The sequence below is a fragment of the Dermacentor variabilis genome, unplaced genomic scaffold (assembly GCF_050947875.1).
Source record: "Dermacentor variabilis isolate Ectoservices unplaced genomic scaffold, ASM5094787v1 scaffold_13, whole genome shotgun sequence".
NCBI classification, from domain to species: Eukaryota; Metazoa; Arthropoda; class Arachnida; order Ixodida; family Ixodidae; genus Dermacentor; species Dermacentor variabilis.
The window spans coordinates 3,827,567-3,844,819 of record NW_027460291.1 but is presented as its reverse complement, the minus strand read 5'-3'; the positions used below and the strand labels follow the sequence as shown (position 1 = coordinate 3,844,819).

General features: G+C 44.8%; 1 protein-coding gene across 6 annotated transcripts in view; it reads left to right on the top strand.

Moving 5' to 3' along the window:
- Positions 1–16,423, top strand: part of LOC142566742 (uncharacterized) — a 653,003-nt gene extending 636,580 nt beyond the window's left edge. For all 6 annotated transcript variants that reach the window (XM_075677617.1, XM_075677616.1, XM_075677613.1 and 3 more), the window contains 4 exons: positions 2,174–2,291; positions 9,487–9,656; positions 12,261–12,400; positions 12,931–16,423. In XM_075677617.1, the coding sequence (XP_075533732.1) occupies positions 2,174–2,291; positions 9,487–9,656; positions 12,261–12,400; positions 12,931–15,274 (2,772 nt within the window). In that variant the 3' untranslated portion in view covers positions 15,275–16,423. The remainder of the gene's footprint in view (positions 1–2,173; positions 2,292–9,486; positions 9,657–12,260; positions 12,401–12,930) is intronic.
- The last annotated feature ends 830 nt before the right edge of the window (positions 16,424–17,253 follow it).

Sequence of the window (17,253 nt, the reverse complement as noted above, 5' to 3'; positions counted from 1 at the left end):
ACTTAGGCGCAGACGCACTTCGTGCAGAGTTCCAACGTGAAGCTCGTAGATGTCGTTATCGTGCGCCGAGGGATTACTTCTGTTCTTTACCAAAGTGGAGAGAAAAGACGCATGTGAGGAGGGCATTCTTTTCAGTGGTTGGCAAGATGGCAAATGGTGTTCGTGCTTGCGGACTACAGTGGTACTGCGCACAATGCGGACATGCAATGTAGCTCCCTCTCGTGTAACTCTGTTCTGCGTCCGCGGTCAGAGTTCTGCGAGAGAAAAAGTGCAACACTGGGTAGAATTACAATGTATATATATAATCCTTAATTTGCAACGTGTGAAATACGAGAGCGCTGCGTTTTCGTCTCAGCGTCGTCGGGAACGCGGAAGCGGACGAAGAATGATCGAAAACGTGCTTGATGAGCGCAGTGACAAGTGCACGCAGAGGCGTGAACGTGAGAGCTTCAAGATGCAGCGGGGGCATACGGGACGTACTACACGAGTCGCTTAGATATTTTTTTTTCTATCACATTCCCGACAAGGTCATTAAAAGGGAAATTGTGGGAATAAACGTTTGTCTTCGTGTTTATTCGACTTCAAGCAGCCATCCACCACATTGGTGGACGAAGCTATTTAACATTTATAGAAAGGAAAATGGCAACACTGGGAACTCATACGTACTTGTGAACACGGCAGGGTTCATTAGATCTATACGGAACAACTGAAGAAAGAGGACACGTTACGAGAAGTAGGAATGCTCGCTTATATGAAAACCGCACCAAAGCACGCGCATGCGTTGATAAATCACTCACATCAAGCGAATAGAAACTAAACTCTACTGGGCTATATCGCTTACACTTACAAGGTAGTGCAGCTGAATAAAAGCAATGGATACAGAAGCAGCTGGACCAATTCCGCCACGTAATGACATTCATCTGTGCAATGAACAAAGAACTTCGCCTTAGATGCGTTTTGTTAGGCAAGTGTAATGTGTTTTATGCGCAGAGAAAAGCCCTTGCCATTTCTCTGCACAACTTGGACAACATTATACTCGCGGTTGGTTCCGATCTAGTTCCGGCCGACACAGACAATGAAGGCGTGGAATGTGCTACTTCATTTTCGAAAGGCAATGAGGTTGTGTTTAAAGAATATTAAATTAAATGCACGTGTTGCATGATTCCTCACTTAAGGGCATACCTTGTTTCTCTTTGATCTTTAATTATTCTAAAGGTCACCCTTTTTAAACACCCACTATTGTCTCCTCGTGTGGAGCAGCGAAACAATATTATGCAACCTCCCCACAAGTTTTCTCTTCTTTTTTGCTCTCCTCTCATTTTAATGGATCGCGAATGTGTAGGCTTACATATAGGTCCTCAGAGCGTTGAACGAGACCACATCTTGACTTTTAGGCGTTCACCCGTTGACAGTGTCGGGGAATACGTGGAAACATACGACCATACGATATCGCTGCTGTTGCACCATTACAACGTTGTCTTTTTATTTGCATAACGGTTGCGAATATGTCGCTTCTTTATGATTTCATGGATCATTTGTTCTTTTTACTCTCATCTGAGTCTGCTACGCAGTCGCCTAGTTTTCCGCCGTCTGTTCGTGTACTAGTATAGACACGGTTTTTGAGAGTGATTGACTAAGTTCTTTGAGTGTTATTTATGTTTAATATTGATCGCCTTATGTTCATATTCAATGCATAAGTCAGGCATTTCCACGCGAGCAACGCGGCGCCGTTGAACGGTACTACGACAGGAACCACCAGGCCTGATGCAGTGTGTTTTTGTGCCTGCACAGTATGGTTTACTACACCTGAATTGCTGCACCATCATTTGTTCTCAGTCCTTCTATCAAGGTTCCACTGTTAGGATGCTGGACCCTGTAACGCGGGCGTAAATGAGGAGTAAACTTGCCACACGTTAGATATACGACGTCATGGCGTTAGAAGAGTGGTAACGGGTAATCTACGACCTTCAGTAATGAGTCAAGAAAAACAACTGCAGAAAGAGCAGTTTGCTGCTTTGCTGCTGCAATTTCTCTTACAGCTGAGGAGCGAAGACTTACTATTGTGTCGCGCTGTGATTGTTTGTACAGATTTGCGCGCACTTGTTATGCCAAATGCGACGCAAGCGGAGCTGTCGCCCCAATGTATTCGCCGTATTCTCTGCACGGATCGCAGCTCGCGCCTTGCGGCCGCTGCCAGGAGGGCGTCCGCGACGACAGCCACGTGGAGAACGTCGTGCACAAGGCCGTCGCCGACGAGTTCAGCAGCGAGATACTCACCAACCGCACCAGAGGTAGGCGCACGCATCCTGCCCAGCGGCCGAACGATGCCAAGCACCTGAACAAATGAAAGCAAACACACTAATACACCTTGACGAAAGACATCTGGGCAATGGGTGGTTCTTCGGAGCCGCTTCCGAGTCAAACTGCTGCTAAACACGAAAATGCCAGAGATGTGTTTAGCAGAAATCGCATCATTGTATAGGAATTTTGTGGAGCTACAAAGACGGTGCAAAGAATGAGCGTATTCTACCTGTACCCGCCGGTGTAAAGGTCTTGACATCAACACGATAAAGCTTTAGCCTGACTGTGTACAATATATAACTTACCGGATATCGATATACCCATAGGGCTAGTGCTATCTATGTGGACCTACTGGAGATTCATACGAAGTCATCTCTTCAGCGTCTTCCAGCGGTGTTTTTAAAATTTGACGAGACACTGGAGAGCAGAAATAAATCATTTTAGGCTCATAAAATATTGCTTGAAAGCACCACTTTTCCATTATTAGGCCAAAAAATAATGATTATTGAAGACCCAGAAGTCGGTATTTTTCCAATGAAGCGCCGAAACTTTAATGAGTACGTCAGCGTGATTTAGATGTATGTTCTCGTATGTAGGCTGCTTCGGCGCAGGAATACTTGTTGATGATTCCGAGGTTCAGCGCTTAAGGCTGTAATGTATACAACGCATTTTTTTTCAGATGCAAGAGTATTGATATTTAGTACAGAAAAAGGTCCCATAGTGTAAACACTGTAGGGGGACCTTTTATAAAGTTAACGAAACACCAACACTACTTGACAGCAAAAAAGCAGCGAATTAAAAGAATTAAAAAATGCAAATGCAAATACATAATGAGGCAAAAGAATAATATAATGGAAAATATGAAACGATAGGGATAAGGCTTAAGCTGAAGAAGGAAACGAAGCAAACAGTATTAAAAACGACAGGGCTGAAGTTGTGTTTTAAAAGACAGATTCAATAAAGGGTGCTATAGGTTCAACATGAAATTGCGAAGCTGATGTTTCAATGACGACATAGAAAAGGCACACTTAAAGTTAAAAGGCAAAGAATTCAAAAGTTTGATTAAAACAAATGCTGCTCTTTGTGAACCATAGTTAGTTCGTACCTTAGGGAGTATAAAATTGTTATTGGAGGAAAAGCGCGTATTATTTGAATTAATAAGGTGTCGGATAAGAACAAATTTGAGAAGGTTATTGTCTTTAACTGCTTGACAAGCAAATGTGCAGACATTAAATTTGATTAGATTGTCAATATTCAGTATGTGCAGTTCCCGGTACAGATCAGTAGCATGTGAACTTCGGTTGCTCCTGATGAGAATGCGAATGACTTGATTCTGTACATGTTGGAGGGAAGAAAGGTGGCAATGATATGTTTGACTGCAGGAAGCAATACAGTAATTTAGATGACTGTGAATGAATGCATATTATAAAGTGACCACATTAGTCAAGTCAAAGTAACGTCTAATACCATAGGAAGTCTTCCGCTGTAGCTCATTAATATGCAAATTAAATTTTAAGCGGGAATGTAGTTTGATACCAAGGCAGGAACAATGATGTGATAGATGAATAGGATGTGTGTTTATAAAGAGGGGCATAACTTGCGAGTTAATTTTGACCTGGAATAGAAAATTAAGAACTTACTTTGCGAGGTATTTATCAAACGCTTATTTTTAGCACACCATACACTAACGTTAATAAGTTCTGCGTTAAGGGTTGTTTTAATGTTGCTTAGAGAATTACTCGAACATAAGACGGTCTTGTAGTCAGCATATAAGATGCATTCTGATAATGTGGTTACACTGTGGAAGGTCATTAATATATAGTAGAAATAAAAGCGGGCCCAGAATTGAGCCTTGCGGAACGCCGATGTTCATTATTTTTTAGTGGAATAGATGCCGGAGATGGATATTAATTGCTCACGATCAGATAAGTAACTACGGAAAAGTTTGGCAGAGTTGCCAATAATGCCATAATATGCAAGTTTAGAAAAAGGCATGTCATGATTAAGTGCATCAAAAGCATTAGTAAAATCTAAAAAAAAAAGAACCAACTATGTTACCATTGTCAATTTATAGTTTACTTTTTTTGTGAAGTAAATGAGGGCTAGGTTAGTAACAAATTAAATTAAATTAGGGTAATTTACGTGCCAAAACCACTATCTGATTATCTGATTATGAGGCACGTCGTAGTGGGAGACTCCGGAGATTTATACCACCTGGGGTTCTTTAACGTGCACCTAAATCGAAGTACACGGGTGTTTTCGCATGTCGCCCCCATCGAAATGCGGCCGCCGTGGCCGGGATTCGATCCCGCGACCTCGTGCTCAGCAGCACAACACCGTACCCACTGAGCAACCAAAGCGGGTGACTAGGTTAGTCGGGTACCCTTTTCTAAAACCAAACTGTTTTGGATGAAATAGGGTAAATTTCGTCAGGTAGCTAGACAGGCGAACATGTCGTAGTTTTTCCATTACTTTGCTAAAAAAGGGGAGAATAAATCATCATCACCAGCCTGATTACGCCCACTGCAGGGCAAAGACCTCTCCCATACTTCTCCAACAACTCCGGTCATGTACTAATTGTGGCCATGTCGTCCCTGCAAACTTCTTAATCTCATCCGCCCACCTAACTTTCTGCCGCGCCCTGCTACGCTTCCCTTCCCTTGGAATCCAGTTCGTAAACCGTAATGACCATCGGTTATCTTCCCTCCTCATTACATGTCCTGCCCATGCCCCCCACTTCTTTTTCTTGATTTCAACTAAGATGTCATTAACTCGCGTTTGTTCCCTCACCCAATCTGCTCTTTTCTTATCCCTTAACGTTACACCCATCATTCTTCTTTCCATAGCTCGTTGCGTCGTCCTCAATTTAAGTAGAACCCTTTTCGTGAACCTCCAGGTACGTACGTGAGTACTGGTAAGGCAAAGCTTTTATACACTTTTCTCTTGAGGGATAATGGCAACCTGCTGTTCATGATCTGAGAATGCCTGCCAAACGCACCCCAGCGCATTCTTATTCTTCTGATAATTTCCGTCTCATGATCCGGATCCGCCGTCACTACCTGCCCTAAGTAGATGTATTCCATTGCCACTTCCAGTGCCTCGCTACCTGTTGTAAATTGCTGTTCACTTCCGAGACTGTTAAACATTACTTTTCTGCAGATTAATTTTTAGTCCCGCTCTCCTGCTTTGCCTCTCCAGGTCAGTGAGCATGCATTGCAATTGGTCCCCTGAGTTAGTAAGCAAGGCAATATCATCAGCGAATCGCAAGTTGCTAAGGTATTGTCCATTAACATTTATCCCCAATTCTTCCCAATCCAGGTCTCTGAATATCTCCTGTAAACACGCTGTGAATAGCATTGAGAGATCGTATCTCCCTGCCGCACGCCTTTCTTTATTGGGATTTTGTTGCTTTCTTTATGGAGGACTACAGTGGCTGTAGAGCCGCTATAGATATCTTTCAGTATTTTTGCATATGGCTCGTCTACACGCTGTTTCCGTAATGCCTCCATGAGTGCTGAGGTTTCGACAGAATCAAACGCTTTCTCGCAATCAATGAAAGCTATGTATAAGGGTTGGTCTTAGCAGGTTGTGGCCAAGTTCTGCACCAAGGTGGCCAATCCTGCTCTGGTGAGGAAGTGTGTTACCGGTTCTGGTCACCGGGATCAGGCCACACTCCAGGCTTGTTTATGCAATTTTATCAACACGCGTATTTTTTTTTAATCCGGTGGAAAATTGCGCGGCAACGGGATTCGAACCACAGACCTCTTGCACGCGAGGCGGATGTTCTACCTCTACGTCACCGCTGCACCTGGAGAATGGATATCGGCCTATAATTAGAAATTAAGCATCTGTCACTTTTTTTAAATACCGGGATGACCTTACTCAACTTTAGCTCACGGACAAATACACCGGTTTCAAGAATTAGATTGATTATGTAGGTGGCAACATCCGCAATATCATCAGCAATCAGTTTCACTTGGTTAGCAGAAATATTATCGATGCCTGCGCTAGAGGACTTTATACTAGTAATTGTTCTTCTTACCTCATCTGCGGTAGCAGGAAAAAGAAAAAAATTAGTGACTACAATGATCAAATTGGTAATGCGTACTGGCTGGACGGGTATGGGAGAGGAGTAGTAGTCACTAAATGCATTAGCGATGTCTAATAAGTTAGATATTACTGATCCTTCATGATGAATGTTGGCAATAGGCGGATAAATGGTTTTATTCAGAACTGAATTGATGAAGCGTTAGTATTTTTTATATCTGAGCCAGTACAATTAATTTCGTTTTGATAATAGCGCTCTTTCGCATCCTTCATTAGAGCACTCAGTGTGTTACATTATTGCTTGTAACGATCAAGTAGATGCACAATAAATGGCTGTCTTTTTGTTATTTATACAAGTTATCGTTCTTACGCAGTAATCCCTTTGTTAACCATGTGTTTATAGGGGAAGAATAACGTTTATGGCACTGTACATACGTTGTCGATGAAGATACGCAACTGGATATTGTAGAGATGAAAGCGGTGTATGCTGGTTCAACATTATTCATTGAAGTGACACAACACCAATCAGAATTAGATACCATTTCTATGACTTTGTCGCGATCAAAGTTATTCTTAAGAAAGCTTACACTATTAGTGCTCAAAGCAAAGTGCAACTGGGAAATTATCTGTAATATTGCTTTGAAGAATGAATGCGGGGGGAGGATGAAGAAGGTTCGAAAGTCCGTGGTCAATAAGTGTTCCCAAACCGTTATTCGTGCAACGGGTGGGGAGGGAGAGTAGAGGTTCAAGACTTTAGAAACAGCTGACGTACTGAGTTATAGAAGAGGAGGATGCGTCAAGTAAATTAATGTTAATGTCACCCAAGATGATAACGGGCTTTTTTTCTTTTGAAAGAATGTCAAGTATAGTGTCAAGTGCTTCAGAAAAAGCAGGAATTGGCGAATGTGGCGATCTATAAATGGTACCAAACACAATATTACCATCAGTGGCTATTACAGAATGGTCAACCTAAATGTACGTCGACCCACAATCACATATTTAAGTGAAGATCAAGCCTACGCTTGCATCTAATGTCTGACCGAATAAACATAGCTGAGCCACCATGTGATGAAATGCGATTGCAATGTACTGAATTGTATGATGAAAAACCATAAAGATTTTTATCGAAATCACTCATCCATGTCTCAGAAACGTATATAATTGAGAAAGAATGAACACATGAATACAATAGACTCTGATAATCACGAAAATATTTGCGAAGACTACGTTAATTGAAATGAATCGGTGAATGATAGTTATCCAAAAAATAGGATTCAATGTCGTTAACGGAAATCTACGACATGCAATCAGATCAGAATAAGAGGAATCGAGGGGAAAAAAGAGAGAAAAATGAGTCAGTTTAATTGAATATCACAAGGTCCGAGTCACTCCTCATGCGAAAAACTTTGCTATCAGCAGACTGCCTCGCCTTAATGACGCAGTCATCGGTCCACAAAAAAAAAAAAACGCCACTTTTTTTCTTTCTCCAGTTAAAACGCCTTGCTGAATAATTGTTTATTCTTTGGAGTGAGGTGGTCATTCACAAAAACATCTTTGCCTCGTGTTTTGCGGAATTCAATGTCACTAGTGTTGAGGCGTGCCTTTCGGGCTTTGCCGATGAACTTTCAAGGCTCGAGAGTGAAATCGGACAAGCAAGTGCTTTGTCTCAGAAGCAGAGAGAACACGATGAATGACATCAATGTCATCAACAGAAACAGGGCATTCTATTTTATAGGCAATAGTTTGAAGAATTGTGATGCAGTATTCACCCTCGGTAACCGGAACGCCTTTGATTTCCAAATCGTTTTTTCGCGAGTACTGTTCCATATCACCAATTCGTCTTTACAAACACTCGTTATGCGCAATCAGGGATTTGTTCATTGCAGTTAGTTCCTTTTTTCAGATTTGAGTGATTCAACAGTCCTGTTCAGAAAATCAAGATTGCTTGTTAGCCCCTCTATCTCGTCTTTTAGACCTTTAATGATCAGGAAGGCTGGGAGTCTAGCTTGGATACTACAGTTGTCGTTATTTTGTCAAGCAGGTTATCAAGTTTGTCTTTAAATATATTTTTAGCGGATCCACGGGTTTGGATAGTTCGGTGACAGTTGGCATGATTAAATGACAACAGCAGTGGCACTAAGTTATAAACTAAACGAATAGCAATATGTAGACAGGAAAAATGTGCACGTACCTGTGAAGCCGGGACGAAAGAGTCAAGCATGCGCACACTGCCACACCGCCACTGCTGCTGCTGCTGCTGAATGAAGTTGAGTGGTCCGTAGGACGTTTACATAGCCAAGCTGCTGGCGACCAGGCGCAGGCACAGACCCGGGAGCCGCAGTGAGCTGTCAGAATCACGCCGTGAGCCCGATGACGCACGCTGCTGACGATTGCGCCGGTTACTTGCACGTTCAGGGTCGCGAGTAGATGCTGGAGGTTTGTTTAGGCAGGCCGATAGCGTAAACCTGTGAAGCTGAGACGAAAGAGTCAATCATGCACACACTGCTACACCGCCACTGCTACTGCTGCTGAATGAAGTTGAGTGGTCCGTAGAATGTTTACATAGCCAAGCTGATGGCGACCAGGCGCAGGCAGCCGGAGTGAGCTGTCAGAATCACGCCAGGAGCCCGATGACGCAGGCTGCTGATGATTGGCCCGATTAATTGCACGTGCAGGGTCGCGAGTAGGTGCTGAATATTTGTTTAGGCAGGCCGATAGCGTAAACATGTGAAGCCGAGATGAAAGAGTCAAGCATGCACACACTGCTACACCGCCACTGCTGCTGCTGCTGAATGAGTATTAGCGATCAACAATTAAATGAGGCCGTAGTAGACGTTGTAAAAAATAGAGGACCTCATGGCTAGCTGCTGCGGACACTTCAGGCCGGCGACGTCTCCTTTCGCTTATCTGTCATGCAATTTTGCTATTTAATTAATTAATGCTGATTAACGTGGTGCTCCTCTTCAGTGTCCTTTTTACAAAGCCTAACTTATCTCTTCTATAGAGCGCGGCCAGCGCTGTTGGTGGACCAAACGTACTACACGTATCGTAAGACGAGCTTGCAAGCAGCACGCGTACAGTTGTATAGGGGCACGACTCCCACGATCTTTCTTTCAAACCCGTTGCCTCACTCTGCAGCGTACCTGTCATGTGCCTCCGGCGAGATGGTGGTGAAAATCAACTTCAGCGAGCCCTTCCGTGGCATCACGTACGTGGACTACGACAAGACCAGCCCCTGCAAGTTCTACGGCGACGGGAGGAAGTACTACGAGCTAAGGATACCGCTCAAGGGGTGCGGCACCAAGCAGGTGAGCGATGGCGCCGCGCCTGGGCAGCGCCGAACAAATGGCAGCCTCTATGAACGTGATAGCCTCCTCAAGAGAAAGAGTTGTGGAAAGGTGACATCCCAAATAAGATCAAAACACACGTGAGAAACATAAAAGGGAAGACCGATCTTGCTTTTAAACAACAACGGCTCCTTGCGTATGAGATTCAAAGTTGCATGCATTTATTGTCTGTACGTGTTTACAAAAATTGTCTCTGCCAAAGCGCATAAACCTCTTTTTAAACCGCATTTGCGTAGTTCAGAGGAGTTCATTATCGTTCAAAGAACCAATCCAGTAGACATTTAAATTCGAACCTTAGAAACTGCTACTGCGCTGAACAATACCCCAAATTGATTTTTACTGCTACAAGAGTGAAAATACAGAAAGCGTTTTATCTCCATCTTTCCCTTTACGGCGTCAGGTCACCTCCTCAGCTTAACCCTCAGCATAACCTAAAAAAGGGAAACTAGAGTCTGGCGTTGTACCTGAAGGCTACAGACTTGAGCGCCCTACTTTACATATGCACCTGGCTTAGTGCATGTGAAAGTGCGATCAAGACACGCGGCTTCTCTCTCTTTTTCGCTTCTCCATCCCTCTCCTCACGTGTAGCGTAGCAGACTGCGCAAAGTCTAATAACCTCCCTGCCTTTCCTTCCTCCCTTCTCTCTCTCTCTCTCTCTCTCTCTCTCTCTCTCTATATATATATATATATATATATATATATATATATATATATATATATATATATATATATATATATGAACCCGCTAACCACCCCCTCAATCTGCTACTACTGAAACACGCATGCAACGTTCGCGTTGGATTATTTTTTCGGCGTTATGTGCCACGCGTAGACTCTTAGATTGGTAGCGCCTGTACATGTATTATTGGAGGCCGCAGTATTCACTGCTATTGAAGCGGACGAGGACGTCGTGGTGTGCATCCCAATGAAGAAGTTGTATGTTCTTGAGAAGCTAGCGGTGTACGCTGTGAATACCTACTGCTGTCGCTGTAAATTACTTTAGAACCGGAGGAATTGCGCAACTCGGCTGATACGAATCTTTTTCTTTTTTTAGGCGAAAGAGTAAGTACGATCACAGATGTTAGCCGGAAATTATTTTATGAGTATTTCGTATGTGAACATTGTGTAGCAAGTATCTGTGTCCTTGAACATCGCGTCTCATAGAACACTTTATGTGTCATGACCGCAAACTATAGTGGCCAAATCAGTTGACGTTTCTCTCCCTGTATTCCTGAAAAGCCTTCCTTATGCGCTGCAGTAGGAAACTATATGTGCAAGAAGACTGTATACCTTGACAGATTATTTGTAATCTATCTCTAAAAAGATAGCGGTAGCCTTGCACGGCTGTTGTGAAGTGTACATGCCTTGCGCACTGATCCGTTTTAGTTTTGACGCTACAGCATGTGCCCGAAAAGTAATTAAGTTAATATAAACAAGCCACCGCAATGGTTCAGTGGTTATGGTGTTCTGCTGCTGAGTGCCAGACGACGCACTGATGCTGCAGACGCATTTCGATAGGGACAGTATACGATAACCGAACTTTAGCAGCCCGTCAAAAATCCAAACTTTGTTGCTTGATTTTTATTACTACTATTATTAATACTGTAGCAAACTTTCTATTCTCCTGTATTTATGTGCTTCCCTTAAACTTATAGCAAATTGTGCTGTATTACTTTGCAAGATGGCATTATCTTTGAATACTACTACTACTACTAATTATTTTAAGAGCAGCTGGCCCGAGCACTGTTCACATCGTTCTCACAGCTGAGCAACTGCATGGATTATTGCCAAGCATTTATTGCGTGTCGCGTCCTCCCACATGCTAAAGAAAGACCCAAAATTCAACTTCAAGTCCAAGACGCGCTTTCGAACCTCTAGAAACGGGCTGAAGGTCGCTGCATAGGCGGTGATATCAGCCACAAAATTTATGCCACAACGTTCGTCTTGAACTGCATCTCATCTACTCGCCTTCTTGGCAAGAAAGCACGCGCACGCTTCCCTTCTAGACTCGATAATGCACCAGGCCTGGAACACGTAGAATACTGTGAGCCTTGATGGGCTTACAAAAGCAGGCAAGCAGTTCTTCAACGTAGTGACTTGAGCAACGAAGTATTTGATTGTGGTTGACCATCTTGGTCAATCGCATTCCTTGAAAATGTTCATTATCTCATAGGAACCTGAGGCGCTGAAATGAGCCTCATGATTAGTGCTGGGCTAAATTTTTTTATCTACCGCACAACCTGCAAAAACTTAAAATGTGTCATGATGTCATAACTGAAACGGCCTGATGTGTGATTCTTTCCTAGAAGGGAACAGAAACGCGCTCGTGCTGCATAGGATTGAGGTTCTATGGCCCAGGTGCCCTTGAAGACGAAACAATGCGGGCGAACTACGATTGCATCATTCGTTTCAGGAACGACACAATAGCGCTTGCATTTTTACTGCTTAGCATCTAAGCTTGCACGGCTCAAGACCATTTTATTCCTCTTCTGTTCTTAATTTTCTTTACAGATCCTATTAAATCAGTTGATTTTTTATTGCCTCGCCGCTCCTTTTCGTTCGCAGGAGGCCCCACGAGTTTTCATCAACAATATCATTGTACGCTTCCATCGGTCCCTGGAGCTCGAAGAAGATGAAATAAAGACCATCATCTGCCGCTACCCGCCTCCGCTGGCGCCACCGCCCACCAACGTGATTGCGCCTATGTGAGTAATAGAATAAGCTTATCTTCTAACTGCACGTGTCCGTCGTAATGACGATAAAATGCAAAACACGAACACTGAACGGCAACATCTGTTACAAAAATTGCAACCCTGACTAAGATGTAAATTGACTCAGTTTTCAATGACAGGTCGTATTTCTCTCTATTCTGGCTAAAATGCTTTAAACGAGTTAGTCTATCTTCTTATGTTGCGGCATGTTCCAGAGTAAAAAAAGAAAGTGAGTTACTAGAAATGATTTGCCTTAGGAAGGATGTCGTTTGGCCACTGCATCCACAATTTTGTTCACCGCAGCCGCCAAAATCTGTCGCAGGAACTTTCGTTTGGGCGTTCTATGCGTGTAACTTACACGAGCAAACTGCAAATAAGGTTCAAATAAAAATGATAGCTGAACCATATTGCCGCTGTGACCGGTTTCTATTGTACTGCGGACTGTGCTTGCGGACTGTGTACACTTTCAGACGATTTTAAGTTGTTTCCCCCTTAACGTGACATTTTTATTTTCCACCACGCAGTATCGAGGCTCCGCCAATTTTGCCGGCTACGAAGCATCCGAAACTCTCCGAGGTCGAGTTGCTCCTCATCATATGCGCGTTGCTGTTCTTGACTCTTCTGCTTCTGGGCATAGGAATCGCTTACTACTGCCTGAAGAAACGCAACATCAAGGTGGTCAAGAAGAAGAAGGGCATCTCCTCGGCACCCGCTTCGGAGATCACCAAGCTCAGCGGCTCAACCATGGGCACACTGTCCATGTTTGACCCGATCCGCATTCCACGGGCAATGGCCGCCTCCACTTCCGGCTCAGAAGCTGCTCTTCTCACGCCTGTTTCCGCTCAGCGGTCCGAGACGATACCATCAGATTACCCCAGCGAGTCGCCGTCCTCAGCGTCGGACGCCGAAGAGGTCGTGGAGCAGCGACACGTCGTTTTATCGGCTGTCCCGGTGCAGAAGCAGTACGATAATGCCGCCTTTGCAGCCGAGCCGTACCCTGTGGACGCTGAAAGGGCCGAGTCTCTGTCTTCGGTCCAGATAGCGACGGTCTACAAGCAGTCCATACCAAGGGCCAAAGCGAAGCCGTATCCGATAGATCAAGAACGCGATGAATCAGTGTCGTCTCTGCAGCAGGCGCAGATGATCCTTAAGGCAGCCTCGGCGAAGCAACAACAGCTGCAAGCAATATCCGAAAGCGAAGACCAGCTTGACACTGAGACTGTGGAGAAGAGCTATGCGGCTGTGTCTCGCGTGGTCGCTGAACCTCCGACCGCGTACAGGGCTGAGCCTCCTGTCTACACGAAAGTTCGCAAGAAGGAAGAGCCTCGACCACCGTCTCTGTATGGCAGCATCCCCGACAACGATGACTGGTCTCACTCGGAAGTCGAGTTTGCCGCTGATATGAAGCCGCTCATCCGTAAGCCCAAACGAACCACCCAAGTTCTCACCGACTATCTTGTCACCAAACAGGGCGACACAGATCTCCGCGAGGACGTGACAAAACGCCACCAGGACAAGTTGCGTACGCTAGCGGCGTCCTCCGAGGCTCCAGATACTTCCGTGTCCGAGATCACTGCCATTCTCGAAACGGCGTTAGCACCGCGTAAGCCGAAAATCACGGTCAAGAATATTGACGAGGTGTTCGTCACCACGGAGCATGAGACTATTGCCACTGAGCACGTCGTGAAGACGACGAAAGATACCACAGAACAGCTCGTGAAATCTCCGACAACACCGCCCTCTTGGGACGTGACTATCAGGCATTACGCGCCGGAGGATGAAGGACCATCCGCACCCGGATCGCCAATTCCTCCAAGGTCGCCTTCTGGACAGCCGCCGTACACAGATAGACGAACCTGGGAAGCGGATACTACAGAAGTACACCGAACCACAACCACTGCCGACCACCACCTCCGGACAAGCTTTTCACCGGAGCCGAAGATGCCGCGCACCACATCGCCTCCCCAGTGGGACGTCTTAAACAGGCTGATCACCCCACCGCCTGTCGAAGGTGTTGAAGAACTTACGCCTGACGTGAAAACCAAGTGGAGGACGCTCGTGACCGTCGACGATGTCTTCCGGACGCTCGTGCACGAGGCGACGACGACAGAGGAGTACGTCCGAATCAGCCACGACTTCCGGTATGAGGCTATGTTCGAACGCCGCGTGTGGGACGTTATCATACGTGTCCTGACATATCAGGACCACCTCCACCCGCCCATCCAGGCTGAATTCCCGCCTGAGGTGAGACCGCCGCGTTACCGCAAGAACCAAGAACAGCGGCGAAAATCGTCGCTACTGCAGGCACTTTCCGGCGCTGGCATCCCAGCTGATCTGAGGTCCTTGCCAGAGTCGCACCGGTCCAATTCGATTGGCGACTTCGACATGAGGTCTATGACTGAGATTGACGTAGACTTCTCGCGTTTGGAACGCGAGTCTATCTCCAGTGATGACACTGTGCGGACTGGTCTCAGCATCACCGACCGAGCCACGTCCGAGTTTCTTGAGGATATTCCCAGCGTCGAGGGCCGGGCTTCTATTGACGGATACCTGCCTGTCGTCGAGAGGATGACGGCCGCACCAGCTGTCGACACAGCTGACGCTCGCAGCGATGCTACTTTTGACATTCCCAGCGGCAGATTTGGGCCCGGCGGCTCCCAGGGTGCCAGTCGCACGTTTGTGGAGCGCTCTTCGAGGCAGTACTTCGAAGACCTGCCGGGCAGTCAAAGCAGGATCACGTCGGACCACATGAGGATGCAGACGTCGAGGGTCGTGAGGACGGGAGGCCTGGAAAGCGCGCCGAGCATGGATGGCAGGGAAGAAATAAAGTCCATCACTGAGCAGGACATCTACGACTGGCTGCGATGATCGCCAACTTGCAAGTCCCCGCGTCAGCGCCAACTTCTCGTGCGTAGCGGCGCACCGCTTTCCACCGTAAGACTTGCTTTCACACGAGTGATACTGTGCCACACGCTGATGCAAAGTGCACCGATGGTGCGTGCTGCCTAACTAGAATGCAGGAGCTCCCGAACAACGCAGTGAATGCGACTGGCGACAACAGAACTAAATGTTGAGCAGCGAACTAACGGCTTGTTATTTTCATTCTTTCTTTTTTTGCCTGCGTGCTTCTTGCAACTTATTGGTGACGAATCGAGGCTGCGTCGAGATATTATAAAATATGACGCAGAGTGTTGTCTGGAATACATTTACAGGTAGCGGCTTCCAGGTTATCTCCTGCGATTCCCCATAAGATCCAATGGTTTTCATCCTTAACAGAGGACGAGCTTCCTTAAATGGTTTTCGCGATATTTGTTCGTATAATTTTCGCTTTTGATCTAAGTACAATGTAAGACTCATAGGAACTATACATATGTGCATAGAGTGCTAACTGCGGCGTCTACTTCAGAATTTAAAATATAAGGAAGTTACCAAGCTTGCCATAATCAAACTGCTTCCACTTCAGCAGTATATGTCAGTACAGCTTTATGTGTATGTTCAGGTCGGAACTGGAAGCTGGGAAATGGAGCCGTGAGTATGACGGCGCCAGTCGCCCAAGTTTAAGGTATGGAATGCTTTGGGCTGTAGTTGAGTCCGAACGTATATATATATATATATATATATATATATATATATATATATATATATATATATATATATATATAGTTTTTAATTCCGAGTCACTGTGTACGATGTTCAGGGAAAGCCTGCCTTCGTGAGCGGTTTTACTGCCATTTTGACCCGTTCAGGCGGCCAGTTCAAAGCAACACAAAAGGGAGTAAAATAGTGCATATAATGATAGCTTGTGTTAATATCATTTACCTTGCGTTTTGTTCCATAGAAGAAACCTTGCGCTGCATAGACTGCTTGTTTTGTTTTAAAGCGTACAGTGTTCGCTGCCTTTGACAGATTTATGACGAGGCCCTACTGCCATTTCTGTATTTATTAATCGAGGCGTGTTCCAGATGAAAATAAAGCGCACTTTACACCATGGCTGAAGTAATAAAATTGATTCTGGAAGCTGGCGTCTCTTCTGCTTCAGCGTGCTTCGCAAGAAGCTTCACGCGCAGAATGCGCAATCAATGATGCACTGGCTCTGCTTTTTTGGCTTCAGTAGACGAAAATGTGTTACAGGAATATGTAAACATATGACGGAGAGGGTGGGGGGCATGGGTCAATAAACTGAACGAATACAGCGAATAATAATAATAATAATAATAATAATAATAATAATAATAATAATAATAATAATAATAATAATAATAATGATAATATAATGATTTATTTCCATCACCATTACATTGATGGAGGGGATGGGAATAAAAGCGATTGACGCTTGTCTAAGTTCCCACCCTCCGTACAGCAGGTAAGCAGTGGCATGCGACGGCACCTCTGTCACGACAGCAAATACAAAGTCAAACGAAGCATTAGTATAAAAACAAGTATGCAAAATACACAATCACCTGCGTGTGTGAAAAAAATATAAACCGATTGAAAAGAAATACAAGTACAGAAACTGAGAACAAAAATGCTTACGAAACAGCGAAATAACAGCAACCAAAAATGCGCTTATAACACAATTAGACAATTAGACAGAAAAACGTTCACGGATGTCTAAATGTTGGACAATGAAAGGGACGCGTTAATGAGAAAGTAGTTGCGAAGGTTAGAGCAGCTAATACTTCCTAAGTCTATATTTTCACCAATTAATTTGTTAAGTAAGGATGGAAGTTGAAATGCTACCATTTGGCGCCCATAGTTTGTTCTTACTTTTGGTAATACCCAGTGTGGTTTATGCCGGCGTGGACATGTGCAATGAAATAATTAAATCGGGGCTAAGTCAGATATCT